This window comes from Ptiloglossa arizonensis, chromosome 2 (genome assembly GCF_051014685.1).
Source record: "Ptiloglossa arizonensis isolate GNS036 chromosome 2, iyPtiAriz1_principal, whole genome shotgun sequence".
Classification (NCBI taxonomy): domain Eukaryota; kingdom Metazoa; phylum Arthropoda; class Insecta; order Hymenoptera; family Colletidae; genus Ptiloglossa; species Ptiloglossa arizonensis.
Window position 1 is genome coordinate 31716914 of NC_135049.1, and position 26172 is coordinate 31743085.

The 26172-nt window shown below is 53.7% G+C and overlaps 1 protein-coding gene across 4 annotated transcripts in view; it reads right to left on the reverse strand.

The window, feature by feature from the left end:
- LOC143143570 (uncharacterized) overlaps positions 1–26172 on the reverse strand; it is a 154382-nt gene that overhangs the window by 103879 nt on the left and 24331 nt on the right. For 3 of the 4 annotated variants that reach the window (XM_076304956.1, XM_076304957.1, XM_076304955.1), the window contains exons 2-5: positions 18656–18845; positions 18402–18586; positions 6208–6253; positions 5247–5419 (exon numbers count right to left, since the gene is read on the reverse strand). In XM_076304956.1, the coding sequence (XP_076161071.1) occupies positions 5247–5419; positions 6208–6253; positions 18402–18586; positions 18656–18845 (594 nt within the window). Of the gene's footprint in view, positions 1–5246; positions 5420–6207; positions 6254–18401; positions 18587–18655; positions 18846–26172 lie in introns of those variants that run through there. The other variant, XM_076304960.1, reaches the window with a different exon arrangement.

Here is a 26172-nt window from a genome sequence, read left to right on the forward strand (position 1 = left end):
AGCGATCTTCTTTAAACGCGTTAAACGATTCCACGGTGAATCGATTAAGCGAATCGCGTTGCTTCGCTACCGTTTCTCGCGCGATCACGAACCACTACCGATAAGTGGTCCTTACGTCGTCTACGGCGTTTTCAATTTACCGAGTTTTCCATCGAAACGGATCACTTTTCTTCGGTTCGTCGCTCTCGACGAATTCGGTGCGCGAATCGCGTTGCTCCTCAACCGTTTCTCGCGCGATCACGAACTACCATCGATAGCTTTCCCCGAGTCGTCTACGGCGTTTGAAATTCACCGAGTTTTCCATCGAAACGGATCACTTTTCTTCGGTTCGTCGCACTCTCGACGAATTCGGTGCGCGAACAACAACAACGCGCTCCGCCGCGCGAGTTTACGACTTCACGACGACCGTAACGAGCTCCTCGTGCCGCGACTCGCGGAAAATGAATTCAACCGTCCGGTCCCCGGATAACGTTATTGCTCTTATTAATAATTGGAAAGAATTCGAGGCGAAATTGCGAAACATTTGCCGCGCCTCGTGCCGGATTAATTAAGCGAAGGCAAAACCATGACTATGTACGTACACGCTGCATGAAAATTCTTCGCTCGCTTCGTCCGCGCGTGCACCTGTACGGCCCGAAGGAATTGCCCATGTTTTTACGCGAGATTATATACTCGGCAATGGACCGTTCGTTTCCACCGAATCCAATTAATACGAAGATAAAAAAACGTTAACTACATATTGCACCGAACAACGCGCGTTACACGTTTGTCGCGCGTTTGCAACGCTCGTGCAGCTGTACGCCCGCAGAGATTCCCGATGCTGCGTTTCCATCCCGAGATTACGAACTTTGCGGTAGACTCTGACCGAATTCGATCGATGTAAAAATGAAAAAAAAATTTTACAAAACTCGTTGCACCGACGCGTTCGTCGTTCGTTCTGGTTTCGGCGTTCGAAACACGAGGATCCGCTCGTGCCGTGAATCTCGATGAAAAAAAAAAAAGAATAATTTTCTTTCTCTGAGTATTTCGCGGGCGTAAGGTTGTCGAAGAGACGCGCGTTCCGTGTCGTTCTAACCCGGAGAAGGAGACGCAGCGTGCCGCGACCTTGATAATAATTCCAGAAGAATAAGAGGAATGCGCGGACTGGAAACGGGAGACCTTCGAAGTGCGAGTCACCGAGTAGGTCTTCTTCCTCTCCCTCTACGTTCCAGTTGGTCCGCCCTCCGCGCATCTTTTTCTCGCGACTCGGCGACGATTCCACGAAATGGAGAAACTGGTCCGGCAACAATTTGTTATCCCCTGGATCGAAGCTCGGATCGATCGCTAATAACCTTCCTCCCGTTCCTCGTTTTCTTGCGCGCGAGACCCGCGGCCCGCGGCTCGGTGGATACGCGCTCGTCTCGGCTCGTGGAAAATCCGAAGCGCGCGCCTCGGACGTTCCCGCGGAGGAGGAAGCGCGCGGCGATGCTCGGACGTTTTCAGGAAACAGGTTGCGAACCCTGTTCCTTTTTCTTTTCTTTTTTTCTCCTTTTCCTTTCTTTTTCCTCCCTTCGACCGTCCACGGACAAAATCGCTTAAACGTGGCCGCGACCGACGGGAATGCGGACTTATTCCGGAGACGGACACGGTTAGGTTCGCGCGAGACGAGGGTTGGCAGCGATCGATCGGTTCTCCGATCGCGCGTCACGAATTCCAGGTTCGCGTTGGACGCGTCTTTCGCGGGCCACGATTTCCCACCAGGATTTTCTCCTTCGTCCCTAACCGTCGTACGATCGATTCGAAAGAGGACGTCGAGGTCACCGTCGTCCGTACGCGTCGTTTTATTTACGCTATTTTACTCGCGGTCCGCGCGAATGACACAATTTATGGCAAAGAGAAATTCTTTACGGTCGGTCCGCGAACGGTTTGCTCGTTTTATCCGCTGTCACGTCGCGCCTGTTCGTCTTCGAGCGGTTGGGCATACGCGTCCCTTATATTATCGCGTTTATCGGCCATCAAATCGTCTCTCGTCCGCGCACCTACGGGAGACAAAAATTACGACTGATCCGACCTACGAGATTACCACCGTCGTATCGCCTCCCCCCGCGGATGCAACTTTTCTGCAACTCTCTTGCGCGCGGTTGTCAATTATCCCCGCGCCGGTGTTACCCGATCGACCATATTAACGTCCTCGTTCGTCGTTCAACACCGCGATCGATGGACCGCGAAATTAGCAAAGATAGCGCGGCGAGGAAAAAAATATTACGTACCGCGTGACCTTCGCCTCGCAAAGTATCCTCGACGAGGGCAATACCGGCTGATGTACAAGGTGTTGCCGAGAAAACGTACCACGAGTTAGGGGCGTACCGAACCGAACGAGCTACGAGTGTCGTACAGTAACCACGGAACAAATATTAATTACGCTCGATCGTTGCTCCGCAGCGTTTCGTCGTGCTTCTATCGTTCGTGGAATACTAGAAAATGTTCGTTAACCTTTGAACCGATTATAGAATCGTTAGCGTTACCTTTGTCTCGTCGACGGAGTTTCAATTTTCATTTTCAACGGTTTGGAAAGGTATTGGCGTTCAACGTTTCGTCGAACACCGTTTCACGGTTCAAGCACCGGGAACCGTGTAACGTTCGTCCCATCGACTTACGTCAGAATTTTACGCGATGATCATCGATGAGAACGCAAGATCGTTTATCATCCACGAAGCATCGCGCACCGCAGTCCGTTGCGTACGCATCAGCGATATTCAGCGAGCTAGGCGAACCGTTAGCTTTTTACGCTTTTAATTACCCGCAAGCTAATTCCCGGGCTCGCGACTTCCATTTTTATACGACGCAGGCGTTTCGCCGTGTACACGGTGTTCCGTGTGTATCGAATCTCCAAAGTGTCGGAACGAATGCAACAACGATCTTAAGGGGGCCAGATGTCGATGTCAGTTTTAAGAACTGTCTCCGTATCGGCGCGGAAAGGTCGTCCGCGGTCAACGGTTTGGCTATTTTTCTTTTGGCTTTTCCTTTCGGTCGAGTTCCAAGTCCAGAGTCGGAAAGACCACGCGACATTGTCGTCGTTCGCGTCAAGACACTGTATACGCATTTCTTCGAACTTTATATTCTTATGTGTACAATAACTGTACTACCAGATACGCGAGATCCCTGCGTATCGTAATAAACTAGATATTATAATCTGAATTTTACGACAGAAAGTAACGGAGAGTAACGTTATCGTTCCCCCGATGCGTTGATTCGATCTCGTAAGAACGCGTTCTCGATCGAGGACCGAAAGTCTCGACGATCTCGAAAGACTCGACTCGTTTGAAATCGTCTCGTCTCGGAATCGATTCACCGGAAAAGCGTTCGTGACTTCTCCGGATTATCCGGCACGGCGAAACGCGTAACTGGCGAACGAGCACGAGAATCGATCGGACTCTTTCGCCGATTCTCGCGGCGAGCAACAAAATGCTCGCAAATTAACCCGTTCGGGACGCAACGATCCGGTCGCGCAAATCCGCGACGCGCCGGGAAACGTTACGCTCTGCCGTGTTCGATTAAGCTCGGGTTGCGGTTCCAGTACAGAGGGAAGATTACGTTCGTATTACGGAACACCGTGGACGGATTTTATGGTAAAGGGAGCCCACGGAGCTACTATGCGCGTTCACCGAGCGTTTCCCGGCGCGGTAGGTGGATCGACGCCGCGCGTATTAAATACACGGTGCGCACGTCTGTATTTGCACACCCGTGTATCGTGTCAACCGGCAAAGCGGTAGAAACGTCACGTGGCACGGGGGAGCCGATACGAACGGGCATCGGAGTGCCAACAACACCCACGTGTGACAGGGCATCGCATAATCTACCGGACATTTAGCGTAGGCTGGATACTAGCTGCGGTGGCTACAGGTGCTTCGGTGGGCAGGTGAAATTTCATAGCGAATAACGCGATTAAACGCGACGCCGGCGGCCCGATGGAAGAAAACTTTCGCGAGACGCGCTCGCTTGGAAAAACGCGAAAACGCGGGAATCGGTCGGAATCGCTCGCGTTTTTTCTCTCCTTTTCTCGAAGACTCGTCCTTCTCGGACGCGAGTTGGAACTCGAACAACGATATCCGACGGAAACGACGCAACCCATTAAGCCCGTACGCACGACAAAACTATATTTACCGACACCGATCATCGTGGAACGAGCATTAGGTACGCGGGGAGGTGTCGGCGCAGCTGCGTGACTTACAAGCCCCGAGTCTATATTTCAACGAGCGTTAAAGTCGAGGTCGATTCCATCGGGCTGGGAAGCTGTTCCAAGCTCCGATCATTACACCCGTTACAAGCTGTCGCATAGCTCATCTCACGCACGCCGGTTACGGCCCCACACTCGCGCCGACGGATACTTTTCCAATTTTTTGCATTTCGCAATCAGCCTGCATCGACGCGACTAACTTACGCGCACGTCGCTCCCCGGCTCGTTCCTTTTTTAACGCGCGTTCCGACCGATGAACGACGCGTACCCGCGCGTAATTACGCGCAACGTGCTTTACGATCATCGCCAACGGATCGCCCGGTTTCTAATCCGACCGACCGACCCGAAACCCAGTTCTCCAATTCGCGAACTTTCGTCTTTGGGAAACGATCCACGAACGATCGCGCAACGCGCGAATCTCGAGACTCGAGTACGAAAACATCGAGTCTTTTCGTCTTTTCGCGCGATAATTCGTAGTACGGACAAAGTCGAACATCGCGTTCCGAGAAGATGGTGAACGACAATCTCGAATCAATTTTCGACGATCCGTTCGCGAAAGACGATGCACCGCGCGTTGCGTAATCGCGAGATGGAAGCAAGACTTTCTCTCGGCCGCGACGATTCCGCGGCAACGTCGATATAGGAAAACGATCGATCCTCGTCGCTAGATTTCTCGAATCGAATGAAAACGTCAGGATCGCGATTCGTACGAGAGCTCTCGCCGTTTCCTCTCGAACGTTTCGACTTGGTTTCATCGGGGACTCGCGCGAAAGAGCAGCGACGAGAGTGAAAATCGTGCCGTGGAAGTAAATCGTCCCCGTGCACGGATCGTGTTCCCGTGTAAATCTCGGTAAATATTTGGACGGATTCGCGTTCACCCTACGCGCGACACGGTTCCGTAAATCGATCCCGTAAACGTCGAGGCGCGGGCCCTTCACCTCTCCTCCCATCGGTGCTTAATCGGCGTGGTAATCCTATCGATTACAACGTAATATCGTGTCTCTGTTTCGTGTAGCTATTAATAACTCACCGGTAGAAGAAGCAACGAGGACGGGGAATGCCTGGCCGCGGCTTGCCTAAGACTAAAGAAGTGCAGTAGGGGGTCCTCCGATGCTTTCAGCTCGTCCAGAATCCTCCTGGCCTCGCCGTAGCTCTCCAGGTATTCCCAGTAAGAGTTCCAAAACGAGCCGGGGAACAAGTGGCCTGGGGACAGCGTGCACCGGTCCGATTAAACGTCGACGGAAACGACCACGCGTAAAGCTGACAAATTCGAACGAGTTTTCCCCTCTCGAACCGTGTCCGTGTCCGAGGGACTCGAATCGCGCGATTTATTCGACGATCCATCGAGCACGAAACGTATTCCCGTTGAAAGCGATCGCGAGACGAAGAAAATTTCCTATCGACGATGGAACAACGACGCGGCTCCAAAATCCTCTACGCGAGATTCGATTTACCGGCGATTCATCATCCCGGTATCTTCCCTACGAAACTCGTTTCCGTTTAAAGATCCCTCTCTTTTCCTCGCGCGCACGGTTCTTCTGGTGGGGTGTCTCGGCCATTACGGAAGAGAGCCTCGCGCATCGAGAATATGATTTACCATCGAATCTTTCGTGTTTTTTTTTTTTTTCTTCTTCTTCTTCTTCTTCTTTTTTCCTTTTCCCCCGCTCCCTCTCTTCCCGACTCCATTACCGGCACTCGCCCGTCGTAGACTTCCTCGTGCAGTAAACCACGAATTCATTACGGATCGCGTCGAGTTTACGGAGAGAGCACGGCTTTCCACGTTCGAACGATTCGTCTCGAATTTCAGTGCGGACATTCGTCTACGTTTCTCCGCACGGGAACCGAACGTCGCGAATATTTCCGTTCATCGAGATCCATCGTTCCGTTCGACGCTGGAAGCGTATACTATCGGACGAGATACGCGACTCGTATCGGGACGATGGAATCTAAAATCTCGGCGAAGGGGCCGAGAGTCCTGTGTAGGTACTCACTCGATTTGAAGGTACTGCCGTCCCAATTCTCGAGTGCCCTGCGGATCTGAAAGGAAGCAAAACGGGTACGGTAGAATTGGCTCTTAAAATACAATGACCAACATACGGGAGAGAAGGAGGAGGAGGAGGAGAAAGGGGAGAAAGGGGAGGAAGGGTGACGGGGGACCATGTATAATACATGAAGCATAATACGCGAACGAGTCGAGTCGAGGGGCGGTGTACGCCCGTCTTGCGAGAGGGACGAGTTGGAAACGATCGTTCGATTACTTTTTTATATCCACCGGTCATTCTTCGCCCGATACCTATACGGACAATTGATCCTTTTCGGCAGAAAAGTTTCAAGATGAAAGGACCGAGGTCCGCGCGCCGACGAAAAAAGCAAGAAAAGAAAAAAAAAAGAAAACACGAACCGCGCGCGCCCGCTCGCTTTCCTCTCCGAACCGATCGCGAATTAGACGGAGGGGGAAAAAAATGTCTACGAGCGTTCGGACCGATCGAAATCGAAATCCGGCCGGAATATCAACGACGAGGTCCACTCGAGAGCGGATCGCAACGCGAGAAACAATTTTTCGAGTTTCTCATCGCGTCGGTTTCTCGTCGCGTCTCGAGCAGCTCGAAGCCCGAGCGGCGCTGCGCTGAATTACGTTCTCGAAACGAGCATACATTTTGTCCGTTGAATTATGACGCAGCATTATGTCCGATCGGGACATCATCGAGGGGAGCGCGTCCAACCTGAACAAGCTCGGTAGTCCTTAAGGCTCTTTCTATCAGCGGGTATTAAGGCGTCGCTCGGAGACGGGCGAAAATCTCGTTCGAATGATAGATAACGAACGGGGACGACGAATAAATAATTTATCCATCGATTGCCGGCGCGCGAACCTCTTTTATTTCGAAGATCGTTCGAACGACGATCGCGCGGTTTATCGAGCACGAACGAGCAAACACCTTACGAATTCGTCGAACGGGTACTAGCCGCGAACGACGAATAAAATTTAATTCCCGTATTTAAACGGACGGGAAAATAGCTTGGAAAGATTCTCGGTGATTTCTACGCGACGCTTCGAGCAGGCCACGTCGATAAGTAAATCGGTAGCAATTATACGGTACACGCGTTAAGAAGCGAGCGAACAACGCGCGCGGACGTTACATCGATCGGTGTGTTAATGCTCGACATCGACGCGGTCGTAAAATCGGGAGAAAGTTGCGTAAATAAACGCCGTAGCAGGTGGTTATCGTGAAACGCGAATTTGCATTTTCTCCGTGCGCACGCGAATAAAAATCTTTATTGAACGTTCGAAGTTCTCTTCGCGCCGCGCCGCGCCGCGTCGCGCCGCGTCGGACGAAGATCATCGACGATCCACGGTTAATTGCCTCCGAGCCACGAATACGTATCTATCGCAGCCACCGTATAATCGCAATAAAACAGGTTGGCTCGGTGAGCGGCCTCACTGGCAACGATCAATTTGTTGCGCTTTAATTGCCGCGTTTTCCGCGCGACGAGACATCAACGTCGTCGACGTACCGCGACGATCGTTCGATCGACGTTCGTCGACGATTTTTGGAAGCGGATAGATCGGTTACGTGGCACGTGCTCGGACGAAAACGAACGAGAAATAGCCCCGCCTCGAGACTAGGCACGGTGCACGGGTCGTCAACCTTCTTCTCTTCGTTCGAACCTTAAAGAGGTGACCTGGAATTATGAGCTGCTGACTCATAAACTACGCGATAAGTCGTCTCGAACGGGGCGACGAGCTCGTTTACACGGTGCGCGAGCCTTGGAAATTGTTTCGTCGTTCATGGTGGTTCGACTCGGTGAGATCGGTGCGATCTTCTCGCGAAAATTCGCTCGGTTGCGAGACGACGCGAAACGTTTCGGTGAACGCGTTTTGTACAATAATGGAATCGTTGAACACGAGAGAAAGGTAAATTGAACGTTTATTTAAACGGTAGAACACGAGTCGAGGATAGAGGTTTTCGATCGGACAGAAAGAATTCTCGATATCGGGTACTAGCGCGAGTCGATCCGTTGCGAAGAAATATCTTTCGTTTCCTTCCACCGCGCGTCGATCGATTGAACACAAGAGAAAAGTAAATAGAAGGTTTATTTAAACAGTAGAAAATAATACAGTCTTGCGGCGGGACATAGCAATGAACGACTGACTAGACTTAACAGTCACGTCGAAACACCAACCGAAAAATATCCAAGTCGATAACGACCCTCTGCCCTGTGTCTTGACTTCTCGAGGGCTGCATCGGTGCAAGTCGTTGCATTCCAACACGTTCGTGGAGTGTTCCGTTTACGAAGAATCTCATCGAGAAAATTCGAGAGACGCGTTTCGCTCGATTTCCGCTCAACGTGTTCGCGATGGAACGGTTCTTCGAGCGAGGGTAAACCATCGAGAGGGCGTCGCGTCGAAAAGACTAGATTTAAAATGAACGCGTATCGATCGCATCGAGGGGATGTTCTCGCGGTATCGTTCGATTGGGTTTCGAGAAGAGACGATCCACGGGCTCGTTGCATCGTCAGCGGATGACGATTCTCCCCCCTTTGGGGGAGGGAGTAAATTGAAAAAAGGGACGACGCGCTCGATCGCCGTGCGGTCGATGCGTGCGTTGCATCGTCACGTCGCCGTCGGCGTCGCGATGCGTCGGCGTGTCGATGCGTTTCTTATTGTCAGATACGTATCTATGTTAAGTGCACACGCGGTGCGCGCGCCCATGCATTTACGGCGTCGCATTATGCTCGCCCGGCGTGGCGACGCGCACCGTGACCCGTTCGTTCGTCGAGCGTTCTTCTCGAAAATCCAATCGCGGATCGACGACGAATTGTTCGTATTCGCGAGACGCCTTGGACGCCGCTGAACTCGCGCAGAGATCGATTTTAGACGAGAGAAAACGCGTATCGCGATTCGTCGCGCCCATGAAGAACCTCGTTGTCAAATAATTCGCGAAACACGGTCGAAATAAACGAGATTCTCGATCCTCTGAAATTCATCGAAGAAACGAAGATCGAGCGGTATAATGGTGCCTCGAGCGCGGGTTCCCGTTGCTAATAACCGAGCAGTTGCAACGTTAATCTATATAGGAAAAAATGAATAGGGTTCGGCTACCCGTTTTCATCGGTCGAGATTGCGATCCGCTGGCGATCGCTGACCAGTGATAGCTTCTCTAGGTTCAACGATAGAGGATCTCTCGCAAACTCGATCGGCGATTACCTCGGGGATGGGTAATCGTCACGGAATCTCTCCCGTGGTTAATTTTTCGCTCGGTGTTCTTTCCCCTCGTTCGCAGACGCGTTTCTCGAAGGCGGTTTTAATTACACGTCGCGCGGACACGACCGCGTCCTCTCGGCCGGTATCCGTCCGAAACGACGACGAGGACGACGCGGACGACGACCGAGACGCGCGGGGGGCGTTCCCGAAAAAAGAAAGAGGGAGAAAAATTAGAGAAAAGGGAAAGAAAAAGGTCAAACCGTGCGTTATTAAGGGCTCCGTGCGTAGGCGTTTTCATCCTCCCATTATTATTTTATAGTCGTCGGACGGTCTCTATAAAGACCCTGTTTTTTCCATCGCTCGAGATCGACGATACACCGAACAAGATTTCGCGATGCACCCTGCGTCCGCGAGTAATCGATATTCCGCCCGATGTCAATACCCCTTCTCTGTTCGCTTTTATGCAAATTTTCGCTTTTCAGGCGTCCTATTTTTCCATAAACAATTACACGCGGTTGGCCGATTACGAGCGATCGACGTGTCCTTTTTCAGCGGTCCATTAAATATTACATCGTGCGACGAAAGGATACCGGGTTTTCGTAATTAGGTTAGACGAGAATTTTTCACCAGAGCTTGATTGCCACCTGCTTCGATCGCTCGCTCGCGCGACAGAGACCGGCCGTAACGTCGCGGCCCTTTTGCGCTATTTGTCCCTACCTACCCTTTGACGATCGATCGGCGATCGATAAACGACCGAACGGAGCTCGCGCGAGCACGCTCGACCACGCTCGAGACGTTTCTTTGTGAAAATGAGCGGTGAACGATTCGCGTTCAGCGACGCGGCGCTAATTGCATCGTCTCATCGCGAGAATCGTAAGACGACTTCGTAACCGCTTTAATTTCGTCGAAACGAATCGAAGTCTCGTCGAGGAGCCGGCTAGACGACCGACTCGTCCGTATTTTACTCTTTCCGGCGATTAGGGGGTTTATCGTTGCACTTTTGCTCTTCGTTTATCCCCGTTCCCCGGTCCTTGCGCGCACGATCGCGTGCTAACGATCGAACGAGCGACGGTTAAGAAATTTACCGAAGGAATATTTAGTTTTTCAACTTGGTATTTTATTTCTCGCGGGCGCGGCCGGTTCGTCGACGGTTGCGTGCACGGTGAACGGTGACGCACGTGCTGGCGGGCACGTGGACGATGATTCGAATCCGTGACCCAGAGAGACCGTGTTCTAGCGCGACCCCACCGCGCGGACCTCTTGTTTCTTTTAACCTCGAATTAACAACGCCTCGACTTCGTCTTCGTTGGCAAGGAGAACGTTGCCCACCGCCACCGCCACCGCCACCTCCTCGGTTACCGGAGAAAGTGGATTCGCGCTCGAAAAAAAACTCTCTTTCTCTTTCCCACCGGTTGGTCGTTCCCTCGGCGTAGAGTCGGTCGCCTCTTACTCGCGTTCGTCGTTGGAAAGAATCCGACGCGCCCGTGTCGAAATCCAACGAGTTCGCGGAGAAAGACTTTCGGAGCGGAAGGCGGGACCGTGACGCGGCAAAGACCGCGATTAGACGCGTTCCATCGAGGATCAACCACGCCGATGCAAATAACGTCGATCGGTCAGGATCGACGTCGATCCGATCCGATCCGATCCGATCGCGCGCGTAACTCGCGCTCGCGCCTTGTTCGGCTAACGGGCGATTAACGAGCTTCGCCCGGATCCGCGAGATTAATTCCCAGATTACGCAACCCGTGCGTTTAAATTCTCAGCGTCGAGCTCGTTAATAGCGACCGGTCCGCGATATTCGGTCGTCGTTAGGAGAACGCGTTCCCGTTACGCTCGATACCGAAAATTACCGACGAGAATCTTTTTCCGGGAAACTTTGCGATCGCGTTTGTCGTTCGCCGAACTGACGGGCAAGTCTTCGCGGCGGAGAGACGCTCGTCGAGAGATTCGAAAAAGACGAAGAGCGGAATCGCAGTTTCCTCCTCGAGGAGGAAACTTTAGAGCGTGTGGACGTACGCGAGAAAGAGGATGTTTGAGAAATTAGTACAGCGCGGATGCAGTTGCTTTCGCATTTTCGTTTCTGTTGGAATACGACTTGGACCGATGCAGCCCTCGAGAAGTCAAGACACTGGAGAAGGGGATCGTTACCGATTTGGATATTTTTCGGTAGGCGTCCCGACGCGAGCGTTACTGTCTAGTCGATCGTTCGTCGTTATGACCCGCCCTATAACTCTATTATCTTCTACAATTTAAATAAACGTTCTATTCACTTTTCTCTAGCGTTCAACGATTCCATTATTCCACAGTTTCGGTAATAAACGTTTCTTCGGTTTTAGCCGGAGAACCGTTTAATCGTCGAAGAACGAAACTCGTCGAGGATCGAAAGCACGAGGATCGGCGTTGGATCGAAGCCGGAATAAGGACTCCGTATCGCTGCAAGGGGAGCAAAAGGTGGTCGTTGGCGCGCGCGTGTATACCACGAAACGCACTTTCTCCTCGGTTGGATAAAAGGTTGCCGCGTTGAGAAACGGTCCGCGATCTCGTAGGGCGTCGAGCCGATCGGGAGCCGGGTTACCGGTTCGATCGATGCGCGGGCTACGGACGAGACAAGAGCACGTCCTCGACCCGGTCGTCTCGCGCTGGGAGAACCTTTCCCCAGGTGCATCGTGCACCGTGCACCGTGCACCGTGCACCGTGCACCGCGCACCGCGTCGATCGGCGCGCGTCGATAAAACCGAGTCGGTGTACGATTCGATTGAGACGTTATCGCGGACAGCGCGTAGAAAAGCGCTCGATCTCCCTGCTCGGTGCCCAGGGAGATCCTCTCGAGAGCGCGGGGCCGTGCCGGGCCGCGAATCGATCCGGCGCTCGGGGCCCGTCGGTATGCGCGAGCCGGAGATTAACGTTCCGAGTCCTCGGTCGTCCTACGCGCATACGGCCGGATGATTAGTTACGAGCGCTCGTCTTATGAATTACCCGCGAGCCACGAACGGCCATTATACAGCGCCGCGAACATCCGGTCGCGGTCCATCTCCCTCGCCGGGGAGAATTCTAATCCTCCGGTGGTCCCGAAGGCGGACGGACACCGTTCGTTCCGGCGGCGGCGGCGGCGGCGGCGGCGGCGGCGGAGGCTCGTTCGCCAACCCTCTCGGCCGAACGAACCACCGACCGCGACGCGAAACCTTCCTCGCGCGATTAAACACCGACAGCGACTAATTCGGCGTCCGCGAGACCCCCGCGCGATTCCGTCTCGACGCGATCCTCGCGATCCTCGCTCGCCCTCACGGCCGAGAAGAAATTAGAAATCGATTGGGGGAAAAGTGGTTCCATTAGCGATCCCATCGAAACGAATCGTAGCTCCGAATTCACGTATTTATCATTTCTCTGTATCTCTCGTTGTTTCGACCACTCAACGACTTCCCTCGAGAGAACCGTCTTCGAGAATAAATGTCCCCGCTAAAAGGCAAGCTCTGGGATCTCCCCGATCGTGCCCCCGACGTCGACCGACTTTTATTTTTTTCTACAGTTCTCCACTCTCGATTCTTTCTCCGTTCGTTCGACTCGATTCCCGGTTTGGAGCGCGACACGGACCGCCTTATCCTCGCGTTAAAAGGTCGCGCGGGATCGGTATGGCGTCTCGCGCGATCCAACGACCGGCCGCGTTACGCGTAACCCGACGATGGAATTTCTACGTCGATGGAGACGCGACCGCGGGACGTACACGGGGAGGAACCGAGCCGAGGTATATTAAACTCGTCGCGAGCGTTCGACGCGACGTATACGCCGAACGGGTCGAGCTGGTCTTTACGAGCTTGCGACCGGCCTCGAGAAACCGCGAAATTAATAATGGCCGCTTTTTTCGCGTCGGTCCGCCTCTCGCGACGCGGGACACTTTTGTTCTACGTTTAAACGCGTACACCGGTCGTCGAACCGATCTCGAGACCCTGGACAATTCCAGAAGGATACTCGAAACATCGAGGAGAGCCCGTGCAAGGAAGGTACGCTTTCAAAGTCGATCGTTGTCGGGGAATCGAACGAAATTCGTTGCGTTCGGTTCTGTTCGCGAAACGAAACGCGTCGAGACGAAGCACGGTGTCGAAGCGAGCTGTACTCGAGCGATGGTGCGTAATCGGAGAGAACGCGAGGACGAAAGTGGAAGTGTAAACGGACGAGAAGGACGAAAGTAGAAGCGCGAGCGGACGAGAAGGACGAAGGCGCGCGTAGGTAACGAAAAGGACTCGATCGCGCGGATCAGAAGAGGACAACGACGGGACAAATACACGAGCTCGCGCGTGACGATCGAAGATTCGAAACGATCGTTCTCTTCGATCTTCTCGGGAAGGATTACCCAATTTCCGTTTCGCTCGCGTTTCCAGGCACCGTACCCGGGGCAACGATACCGGATTCGACGAACCGGCCGGTGACCGGCGAGAACCGCGACGGGGAAGAAACTAGAAAATCGTTGCAAGCCGATATCGAGGTAAAGGACTTTCCCGCGGCGCGGCGTTGCAAAAATTAAACTGGAACGCGCGTCCACCATCCCGCGTCCGAGACAAACGAGACCCTTGCCGATGAAATCGAAACCATTCTCGGCGATCCGGTATCTCGATCCACTTTCCCGACGAAACGCCACGACGACGATCGTCCACTTTCCTACCGCGCGTGTCCCTCCCTCGTTCCTTTTTCTTTCTCTCTCCCGCTTCCGTTGGTCCGCGACTGCTCCACTTTCCGCTCGGTCCTCCGTCTCTTCTCTTTCTTCTTTTCTTTTCTCTTTTTTTTAACGCGAGTCGCGAAAACCGGGCGGAAAGAAACAAAGCTCTCGAGTACGAGGACAAGGGCCAGCAGACGAGACGAAGGGAGGGCGAAATCGGGTGTAGACGTCCTAATGCGAATAAAATTGCGTCCACGTCCGGCATCGGAGGCCGTTGGCTCGCGGGTTCGGTCCCCGAACGAACCTCGCGCCGAGAAGGAACCCAACGCCGCCGAGTCGGTACCCGAGTAACTTCTTTGATCTCCGCGCGATAATGTACGCGCTGCCGGATCATCGCGCGCCACTTAATTAATTTCCCAGGCATTCCCCGGGACCTCTTTCCGTACCGCGGAATGCGCCTCGGTATCTCGATGCGCCGTCCTTTCTGAATTTTCTCCCGGTATATCGCGGAATCGTGACTTCTGCCGGTCATTTTTTTCACCAACGGGCGCCGATTACACGTTGCCGCGCCGGTTCTTTTCTTCTTTTCTCTTTTCTCTTTCTTTTCTTTTCCTCGTTCTTTTCTCCCCCGCGCCGTCCAGTCGCGCCGGATGGAATCACGGTGCAATTAACATCCATAACCATCGACCGAATTACGGACAATATCCGCTCTGTGGCTTGGTCGGGAACGCAGGAAGACCACGGGCCGCGGAATCGAACCCGATATTCCCCGTGGCCGGCGTTCGGCGTAAATAAACGCTTCGGTGCGGTAAATAAACGATCGTTCTCTCTCTCCCTCCCTCCCTCCCTTGATTTACTTTCGGACCGGAGAACGATCGATCGCCGGGTAAGATCTCGCGCCGAAAGCAAGATCGTTGCCCGATACTCGATTTTGCCGACTACGCGCTCCGATTAACCGCGACCCTCCCTTCTGGTCGAATCGCGGCGAGTATCGGCCGAAAACGATCGGACACGGATCGCTCCACCGGCCGGGTTCTAGATCCCCCGGTTAATTCGTTCATCACGGTGGTAAGGACCAAACTCGCGAAAAAGAAGCAAGGATCCGTGGGACCGTTCGCGGTCGCGGTGTACCGACTCTCTTTCTCTCTCTCTCTCTCTCTCTCTTTTAAACGCGGAACAAGACCGATTCGCGCGAAACCGCACGATGCCCCTTGACGACGGGTCTCGCGTTCCCGTGTCCCGAGCGAGCGGAGCGTTTTGCCCCGCAGGTGCGCGAACGTTACCGCATTGTGCGGAGTTTAGTGGGCGATAAAACGCCGCGGACGGAAAATCATCGCCGAGACGATCGGTGTTTACCCGCGAGTGGTGCTTCGAAACGGTACTTTAACGACGACGGTGATCCCGATCCGCGCCGACGCGTTTCGAAAACGTTTATTCCCCGCGGAAGGGTCCAGACGCGGAACGCGCCGTAACGATCCGACTCGAACGATACGATTAATTTCGAGCTTCCCCAAAGAAACGTAAATCCGAGCTGCCGCGCGTTCCACGGAAAGGTAACACCCGGCCGTAATTTACCCAACGTTTTATCCTCGCGCGGCGATATTGTTGCGACCGTTATCGGACACTCCAACGAAAGCTTCCAGTGAATTCGAACCGTCGTAAACTCGCGCGAGAGTATCGCCCCGGGCCGAGGAGTCCACTGATCCGTACGTCCGATCTTCCGCGAAGAGAGGCGGCCCGCGAAACTCCGGGAGCTACCGCGAAACTAATTACAATAGCGCGACTCGCGGAAGGGTAAAAGTCGAATGCAGGAGAGGGCGTTGGTCCAGCGGAGAGCGGTCGAGCCCGGTGAACGCGGTTGTTTGTCGCATTCCCGCTCCCGAGTGCAACCAGCGCCGCGCGCAGTGCAGGTGCACGTGCGCATCGCGATGCAGCTACTCTTCGGGCGTACACGCCGCCATCACCGTGGTTACCGTGCCAAGCTGCGTCCCGCAAAAACGTAATTTACGGTCGTACCGAGCACGCCGGAGAACGAACCAACGAACGACCTGGACCGAACCTACTCTAACCTCCTTCTCCTCGAAATTCTACGCTCGAACGACGAAGACGCCCGACCACGAAACGGAAGAAACGACGTTGCATCTTCGTTCGAGAAGTCTTTTCCAAGTTTCTCGGGCAATCACCGGAACGAAGAAACAAAGTCGCGCTAAAAATGTCCAAAATTGAAATTCCGTTGTCGGTTGAAACTCCGCGCTCGAGGGGTCGAGTATTCGGCGATACGAGACCGCGGAAAACGTGGGACGAGGTGACTCGCGTCTTCGAGAAATACTTCGAGCATGTGCTCAGAAGGTTTCGAATCTCGCGTAGGTTTAGACGTTTCGTGGCTGTATGGATTCTTTTCCTGTATACAAAGGAACCTACTTCGAAGATTCAATTTCGATTCTAACCGAAGCAACGCCCCGAAAGTCACGGTGAAACTCGGCTCGGTTTTTCCAGGTAACCGAGGAGCTTTTCGCGGAACGAAGACTCGAAGAATCCCCCGAGCCCCGTCGAAAGAACAAACGGAATAAGAAAAGAAGCTCGTTCTTTCGCTTGCGGGCGCGCCTCTTCGGAAGTCGGTTCGTGTCTCTTCCGAGGAGAAAAAAGGAAGAGCGAAGCGAGCGACGAACGAGGCAAAGGTAGAGAGAAAGAGGCGTCTCGGACGGTTTCCAGGTGCGCGATTGCTTCTAATTGCCGCGCGCTGGCCCCCGAGGTGCTCCCGAAGTGAAATTGCTCGAGGAAAACGACCGCGCGAGACGACGACAACCGAACGGAACAAAAAGGATCGCGGAAAAGAGAACGGCGAGCCTTTGCCCGGGTCGGAAACCTATCGACGATTCCTACCCTTTTCGCTAATTAACCTTCGCTCCGTTACCAGATTCTACGCTCGAGAATCGCTCGAGAACCTTTCCGTAAATTCAACCTCGAACGAAAACAATCTTCGCGCGTCCCGAGTACTTCGAAGAGAAACGAATTCCTCGAAAATATTCGTCGTCGGAAAACGCACAGGTTTGGAGAAGCCGCGAACGATTTGCACGTTTATTGCACGAGACTTGGTAATCGACGATGCGTTTCACCCGGTCGAATAAAGAAGCCAAGCGTAGTCCGCGCGAGTCGGTTTCGCTCGAATCCCGCGCGCAACGATCCTCGCAACTGAGAGCGCTCGCGTTCGCGCTCGTGCCTTTTTCACTTTACGAGGTTGTTCGCATCTTCTTCGCCGAGCTGGCTCGGCGCAGTCGTTCGGCCCGGTCTCGTCTTGTAAAAGTCAATATTTATGAGGGTGCTAACCACCGTCATCGGTCATCCCGACTCGTTAACCGGCTCCGCCGGCGTGGCTTTGTGTTTACATCCGAAGGACAGCCGTCCTCTTTATCGTCAGCCCTAAGAAAACACGTCCAACGTTGCGTCCCGAGTAGCCGGTACGTGCCCGTCCTCGGCCGAGATCGCCTTATCGGTCCGCGGAAACCGCGGTAGCGATATTTTCCATCTTATTTTCAGGGAAAACAGCTTCTGGGGCCGAACGAACGATCGATCGATCTCTCGTCGCTTTCTTTTCGTCTACACGTGCTTCCAATGTCGAACGAGGGATGCTCGGTTTCGCGAAACCGAGGGAACCTCGAATCGCGACGAGACACTCTTCGAGAGGAATTCAAAGTCCGTTTGTCCTCTCGGTTCGAAAACGCGCTCGAGACGACTCGGTCCGAGGCCTACGATCGTCCGCGATTCCCTTTCGAAAAGGTTACGCAGACCCGAGTCAACGTAATTGCGACACGCCGGCAACCCGAAGAGAAAGGCAACGCGCTGCGGGGAAGCAACAGGTGTCGCGCGATCTTGAACGACGCGCCGCGCTTCGAGTGCCGCCATCTACCGACCGAGTCTCCAGACTCGTACCGTTGCTCGGTCGGTAACGAGCGATCTACCCTTCGCAGGGAAAACCCTACCAATTGCTCGAGTTCGCGCGTCGAGTTGCAAGAGAGGACGCGATACCTTCGTAGAGCTTCGATTTTTATCGCTACCGGTGTATCTTTAACGCATAAATAACCGTGACGCGTGAACGACAAAAAGGCTTCGGATTGGTTCACCCGAACGTTCGAAGCACCCCCTGTACATTTTACGCATCGATTCCTCGAGGTTGTCGGTACTCTAAACGGATCACCGACTCGTCGAAACCGACGAAAGGGGAAGCAGCTCGAAGGCGCGTTTCGCGATGGAAAATGTCAAGGCCTAAGGGATTTAGGTACGCTCGAGGAGGACAGACGCGAACCGAGTGACCCTTGAAAGAAATTACTCACCCTTTGACAGTGCTCGGAAGTGACCACCGAGAGATCCGCGAGCGGTTGGAAAATAACATCGTGAAACTCGGGATAGTTTCTCGCCAAGGGTCGCGCGTACAATTCTTTGGCGCTGCAGAGGGATTCGTGGTACTCCTCTTCGGCGTGCAGCAGCTTCTCCGTGGCTCTGTACTTGCGGTCCGTGTCTGCAACGAATCGTCGAAACGGAACGTCGAGATTCGTAAATTTTGGTAAAGTATCGAGGCGCGACTCACCTCCTATCGGATCGTACTGCCTCGCGGAGTCCTCGATGAGCAAAACTTCTCCGTGAAGTAGTCCGACGTCTGCGGCGGGATCGACCTCGGCTCTGGAACCTGCGAGGAACAGTCTTGGCCTGCAGACCCGGTACTTGAGGAGCACGGGAGCGACCACGATCGAAACGGCTCCGGGAGACGCGCCGGGTAGCTGGAATCGAACAGAGGTCGCGAATGAATACGGCTTGAACGTTCCCTCTTCCCGAAAGAAACGAGGCGCGCGGTTGTAAACCGAGTTCGGGAATGTAATCCCCGCGAGCGGGTATCGCTCGTAATTTCACAGGGGCGAGGAACGTTCGCGCTGGTTCGATACGGCCGTCCCTGCTTACCGTTCCCTCGTCCACGGGGATCGAACGCCACGGAACGTCCTAATTACGGGACGGGACAGGGGAGGGGGTGGTCGTAAAACGAGAAACCTCGGGACCAACTTGGAACCCGAAATAGCTCGGTTATTGCGCGCGGGAAGGAGCAATCCCGCTCGGGGAGGATTTCTTCTACGCTCGAAATTTTCAAGCAGCGCTTAGCCACGAGAGGCGCGATTAAACGACCATTCGCGACTCGGAATGCCTCTCCGCGGGTGGAAGATGGTCGGATATTTACGATCCGACGACGTAACGGGCCCGTACCTTGCCGCCACGGGGATCGGATAAAATTCGCGAGCCAGAACTCGCACCGACCAAACGACCCTTCGCGTTCGCCGCGTGTAACACGCTCGTCGGCGTTTATTCCCTTCTCGGTATATTTTACGGTTCCTCGCGGAGTCACCGCCGCGTTTAATCCGTGATTCGTGCACGGGGAATCGAAAATCCGGCGTAAGAGCCGATAACGCGGCTCGTTTCGCGTCTCTCTTCTTCTCCGGTTCGATCGTTCGCGATCACCAGAGTTCGACGAAGCCTCGAAGGACGTCTCGACTGAAATTGTAACGCGTCCCACGACTCGGTGGTTACCGCCGCGGCGCACCAGCCACGACCCCGTCGGTAACCCTACGCCGGCGTAGCAATTATCGCTGGCACACTAACGGCCACGGACAATGCAATTTAATCTCGTTTTACGAAGATACCAAGCGCAGTTTACACCGACATCGGACGCCGATCTTTCTAATCGCTCCGTTCTCCGAACGACTCTATCTCTCTCTCTCGAGTGCACGGTCGCGATGGATTCTTTACCGACCGAATAATCGACGGTTCGTGTCGAGATCTCCGCTAAGCGGATCGTACGATCTCGAGGACCGAAGATACGATCGGTACGATTCGGAAGAATCCGGTAGTCGAGAGGAGGAGGTACGCTCGCTCCCGGTGTACCGTTAATCGTATCGAAAATTCTTTTTTCACCGTGATAACCGTCCGTCTCCGCCCCGTTCTGGAATTCCCGCGTTTTCCCGCGACTCGAGCGACTCGACGTTCGATCCTAGCGCGTACTCCTCTGAACGCGAAGCGTCGTCGTCGCGCGCAAGACCGCGTAACGTAACCGAAGAGGAACCTTGCTCGATCGACGAATACGCCAACGAATCGATTTGGAAGATCCACGCTCGGAAAAAATTCTATTCCACTCGTGAAGCTCGATACGCGTCTCGAAGATCCTCTATCCTTCGATATTCACCGAAAGTTCGATTCGATCTCGCTTACCAGCCGCGCGTGGAACGATACTCGGCGACGTTATCTTCGCGGTGCAAGTTTTTCGGCCGCGGACCGCAGATACGAGCCCTCGGTCCCTCCCCCGCTATCGAAGAGGAGACCGCGTACGCCCACTCTCGCTTTTAATAAAGCCAAACCGGAATCGTACGGCTGAATCTAAATTGCATAATTATACCGGTCCGTCTTTCTCTCTGTCCCCCTTTTCGTCCTGCTTCGTCCCGGAGGAACCGTCGAGTTCCTCCTTCTTTTCGCTCGACGATCTTCGCGTTTCGCGTCCTCTTCTCTCCTCTCCTCTCCTCTTCTCGTCGGTTCGCTCGCGAAACGTCCGAGCGAGAAACGGCGCGCGATTATAAATTATTGCCGCGTTGCAGTTACGAGTACACGCCGTGCGCGCGTACCCTCTACCGATCGAGCTCTCGAAATCGGCCTTATTCGGCGCAAAAGTAAATCGTTCGGAGACCCGGTACCGCTTTACGTCGCGATTAAACGTTCGATATCCGAACGCGCTCTCCGAGGCGACTCGACGTCTCTCGCGGCGCACGCGATCGCGCTTTATGGATGTTAATATTGGGTTAACGATCCGGGGGTCGTTGGTTCTTTCTTGGTCGTTCCTCGAACGTATCGTCCCGCGGCAGCAACCGGATTACAAGCGGTTCGCGTCCGAGGGGTGAAAACGACCGCCTCGGGGACCGGTATTTAAGAGAAAGAGGATCGACGATCGACGATCGAGATCCGTTTCCACCGCGCGAATACCTCGGGGGGCCCCGCGGACCGGATATTGCCTCCGATCCTCTCGAAAACGTCCGCGTCTCTTCTGGCACGGTGTCGTCGATCAAACCCCTTGGCCGTTAACGTTAATCGGATTCCGCTTTATCGTCCCTGGTCGGAAGATACGAGATTGCCCCGCAACGACCGTACCTCGCGAACGAATCTCTTCGTCGAAATTATTAGAAAATTTACGAGCACGGACGATGCTCGACCACCGGCACCCTCGTGCACGAAATACCCACTGGAATACAATACCGAAGTTTTCGATCGCGATTATTTTTACAGCCAACCCACCCGGACAAGTGCATCGAAATTTCGTCGATTCGTTTCGCGCGTACCCGATCGACCATCGATACTCGTCGCGATTAACGGAATTTCTTTCGAGATTCGAACACGCGCTCGGTACGTCCCGAGATATCGATCGAATCGGAACATTCGTATCGACGATTCCCTCGGCAATCGCAACCGCGATCTACCATTAAACGCATCGTTCACCGGAACGTCTCAATGTCGTTGCACTCTACGACGAATCGGTCGCTCGGTCGACGCAACGCTACTTTCATCGTTCGAGGCTCATCGTGGTTGTAGTTTCTCTGAACGCCTCGATTCGTCCGTGAACAACGCGGCTCGCACTCGCGCGAACCGCAGACGTCTACGGATCGCCGGGATCGCCGGTTCTTCTTCCTCCCTCTTCCTCCCCGCGCGGAGAAAATCCGTTCACGTGTGTACTCTCGATGCACACACGCAACGGGCATCCTGTCCCTCCCAGCCTCGTTACGGGACAATGAGCGTCGTTACATTGATCACGAGTTAGGCCATTCCGTCGAGAGGCGGAAGAGAACGGACCGTTTCGCGTGGCCACGAGCTCCGGGAGAAGCACCCGCTCGTTCCTTAGCGACCAACGACGATGGAAAAACTTATTTCGTTTCTCTTACCGCCTCGAATTATCTCGTACGCGGTGGTAAACGATCGCGAAGGAATATTCGCCAATTAATTCGGTACGCGAATGTTCGCCCTCGCGGAACTTTGGTGGTTCGCCGAGCACGGAAATTACGAACTCGAGCGTTCCGATACGCGATCGCGACTCCGATCGGAACGAAATTAGCCGGTGTAGAATTCTCGTTGCTTCGAAATAGGATTCGAAGCAACCGCGTCCCTGTACGTCGATAGAGACGCGATCGATTCGACGAGCGGTAAACGATCCCACTTGAAAAAGATTTTCAACGCGACAATTGACGACCGGATTGACGGTTTTCAATTCGGTGAATCGCATCATTGCTCGATTACCGTTCGGGAGGCTCCGTGCTGGAATTGGAAGAAAACGACCCCGGGGACGATTACGGTTCGGACGCGTGTCGAGCGTTGTTAGACGAGAAGAATCCGCTCCGAAATTATTCACCGGGTCCCGTACGATTTCTCTTCGATCGACGACGTTCCTCGGAATCGATATTCCCTCCGGTACGTTTCAACGAAGGTATTAAACGCGCTCGCTTGCCAAAACATCGTTGCGCGATAACTGTTGCCAATAATGGATCGAGCTATGATTGTCGTGCAACCGAGGGAACGAAGGCCATACCAAGTAAGTATATATAGCTCGACACGTTGGCGCGTTAGCGCGGACGAGAGAGTACGCGCCACCGATTTACCACGCGACCGTTTCGCTTCTACGAAACTTCGCGCCCGATAAATTATCCTAACGAACGAATGGAGTCAAAGCTTCCGAAATAGGATTCGTCGCGGACGTATTTCTCGTAATTTGGTAGCGATAAAAAAAAGGATGTAAAAGTGCAACCTAGTACGAAATACCGATAACCTTCTAACAAAGTTGAGAGAATCGTCGAATATTTGCACCGTTGTTTGCACAACCATTTGACGTAAATGTTAAACGGCGCTATGTTTATGGATATACAATTGTCGACAACTCGTTCCCCCTCCACGAACGTGCACCAAAGTGGGGGTAGAGGATTCTACAGTGGCGATGCGTTTGCCACGCATTCTGGACGATCCGCTCGTTTTTGCTTACTCGGTCGACCGATAACACGCTTCTCTTTTTTGTTCGCGTTTCCGTTTGTCCACTTTCGCATCCGTTTCCCCGATAACTGCTCGAAAACTTCGTTACGATGACTTTTTCCGTATTTTGGATGAATTTTTCTTTCGCGTACTCGTTCGATCCGCGTAACATCCCAAAATCGATCGCCTCGTGGCTCGCTACGATGTCGAGAAGATCGAAACGATCGAAAAAGTAACATCGGTGATCCGTGTAACTTGTTCGTGTTCGTTTGCTCCGTAAACGTCTCGCAAGAGCGTTCGTCGTAACGCGCGCACGCATCGGGCGCATTACCATTCGCAACAACGAGCGAAGAAACACAAATAGTTTCCACGCTGCACAGCCTACATAGATACACACGTTCCGTTCGAAGGAATACATCGCGTCTCCCACTCGGGATCGCGGTTATCGAACAATGTCTCGTTGGTCCGCGCGACGCGCCACCTTTTGCAACGATCGTAACCGGGAACGATTTTCCATCCGCGAATCTGGTTCAAGAACAATCGACCGAGCGCGTTCTTTCCAAACACCCGATACACGAGCTACGCGCGGTCTATCGACACATGCGACCGGTACGGGCTTAACAAAACCACCGGTCCGTTGCGGTGGACGCAAAAAAGTGTGCGAATGTGGAGGCAGTCGGGAGCTGCGCGCGCGCGAGCGAGCGCGAGTACACGCTTGTGTCGGTGGTAGCGCGTTCTAGGCCTCGCCCATGTTAGAACGCGACCGATTCGACCAATTCGTCGAACCCCCGACAAACACCGGCGACCGACCGACCGACCAGTCTCTCTCTCGATTCCTTTCGCTTAAGAATCGAATCGCTCCGTTTCGCTCCGCACCGCGCCGCGACGCGACCGACCGACCAACCAACCAACCAACCAACGAACGCACCTATGCGAATGCGTGGCTCTACGAGGCCTCCTCGATGGGTCGATTCGTGAGAACACGGGCGTAAATGAAAGATCGCCATTCGATGCGCGGATCGGCCGGGAGGCGCGCGATGCATTATACATATCGCGCGCTTGAAAACTATCGTCCCGACTGAAATCGAGGGAATTCCGATTAACCTGCACTTCTATGCTCCGGTACGCTCCAACCGACGACCTAGACCGTTCCAAGTTCCAAAGCTCGCCACCGCGATCGCAACTTGCTCCGAAATGTACGAGTCGCGAATAAAAGTCGCGTTCCACGCGCGTTCTTGCGACCGATGCGCGCCAAATTTACAGAACTCTCCCGCGATACCGTTTCTGGGTTATTTTACCGTCCGAGTAGCCACCAACCACCTCGAGGATATCCAGATCCCCGCGAGAAAGTTGCAAAATCGCGGATCCGTCGCGAATCGTTGCTGCCCGCTCCCACCCGCCGACACTTGCCGAAATTCGCTCGTGGCGGAATGACAATGAGCCGCGCGCTCTCCCGAGTAGAAAGTTCCTGCGACAGGAAACGCGAATTCACCGGTATTTCCGCTAGTTGACTCTCGAGGTTAAAGGTTCTAACGAGCGTTTACGCGGTGCGCCGTTCGCGAACAAGTCGTTGCGAATTCCGCGTACAAGGAGAAACGACCAACGGAATACGAAAATATTCGAACGTCGCGTATCAAATTCTTCCATTTCTCCAAAGGTTTACCGTTGGGTTACCAATTCCGGAATTGGAACGATTACGTTGCGTTTTTTCGACGAGAGAAGCCGAGAAAAAATAAAAATCCTCTCCGTTCTTTCCCTAGCGGACGTTACCGTTTTCTCTGCCGAACGAAACGTTACGCGACTTCGAGGACCCGTCGCGGCCTACGCGATGCTTTCTCAGCGAGCATCGATCGTTGCAGACTAAATAATCCGAGTATCCCGAGCGCGATAACGTAGCGGTCGAAAATAGTAAAAGCCAGTCGGAGGCAGTGACCCGGTTTTTCGATGCGCGCGTTTCTCGCGAGAGGTGACTCCTTCTTAACCGGTGTTACGTCTGGTTTCTCCTCTTCTTTACCCGTTATCGACGCCCGCGAGATTAACACCGCAAACAACGGATCGCGATGGAGGAGGAGGAGGAGGAGGAGAAGATTATGACAACGATTCCAACGTAGCCCGGTTCGACCGGCTTCTTGTGCGCCGCAGGTTGAATCCATTACCGCGTGATTCACCGACTGGATCACCGACATTTTTCGAGCGGACGATCCCTCTTATCGCGTGTCCAATTTCGTTTCGTAAAAATTCCAACGAACAACCGCGCGACAACGTTTCTCCTTCCTTCGAGCCGTTTCGTTCGACGATCGATCCCGTGTACGCGGCGAGATCGTTCGATCGTTCGAAGAGCGGCGCGAATCGGATCCCATTGTCGAGATCGAGCGCGCATTTTCGTCGATCGCGTGGATCTTTTCGCGGCCGGGCCACGTATTCGAGAATAGACGTTCACTCGGTCTAAATTTGCACGACCCAATGAGGGGCCACTGATCTCCATCGTCGAAAGTAAATTTCCTAGAACCGTTGGTTGCTTCGAGGCCCGTAACCGCGTTGCGCGTCCACGACGCGTACGCGAAATACACGAACGTGGCCCCGAGGGACGCTCGTCGAACTTTGAACCCGGTATATCTTCGAAAAAGTAACCGCCGCGGATGTAATTTACCAGTCGAGAGCTGCCGTAGGAACGGCGGCGTTAATTGTCGCGTACGACGACCAAAACGAGGCAACCACCCACGCGGTTCTCTAGGTCAGCAGGGTGATACTTTGAGCGAAAAAGGCGAGATAAACGAGCCGTTGGTAAGGACGATTCGCGTGGGTGGTTTCCGCGCGTGTTGGACGACTTAACGGTCGGGTTCTGCACGAGAAAAGAACATTCGGATCGCGGGTAATGGATCACATTCTTCTTCGTTTCCTTCCCTTCTTTTTCATTCGTCGGATTTACGGCTCCGCTATCGTCCGATCGGTCCAAACTTATACGCTCGTCGTTAAAGCCGTGTAAATACGATGTAAACGCGTTTGCCTTAGACTTTGTTTTAACGCGAGAGCCTCGATGTTAATCTACCGAATAATCGTTTCTCG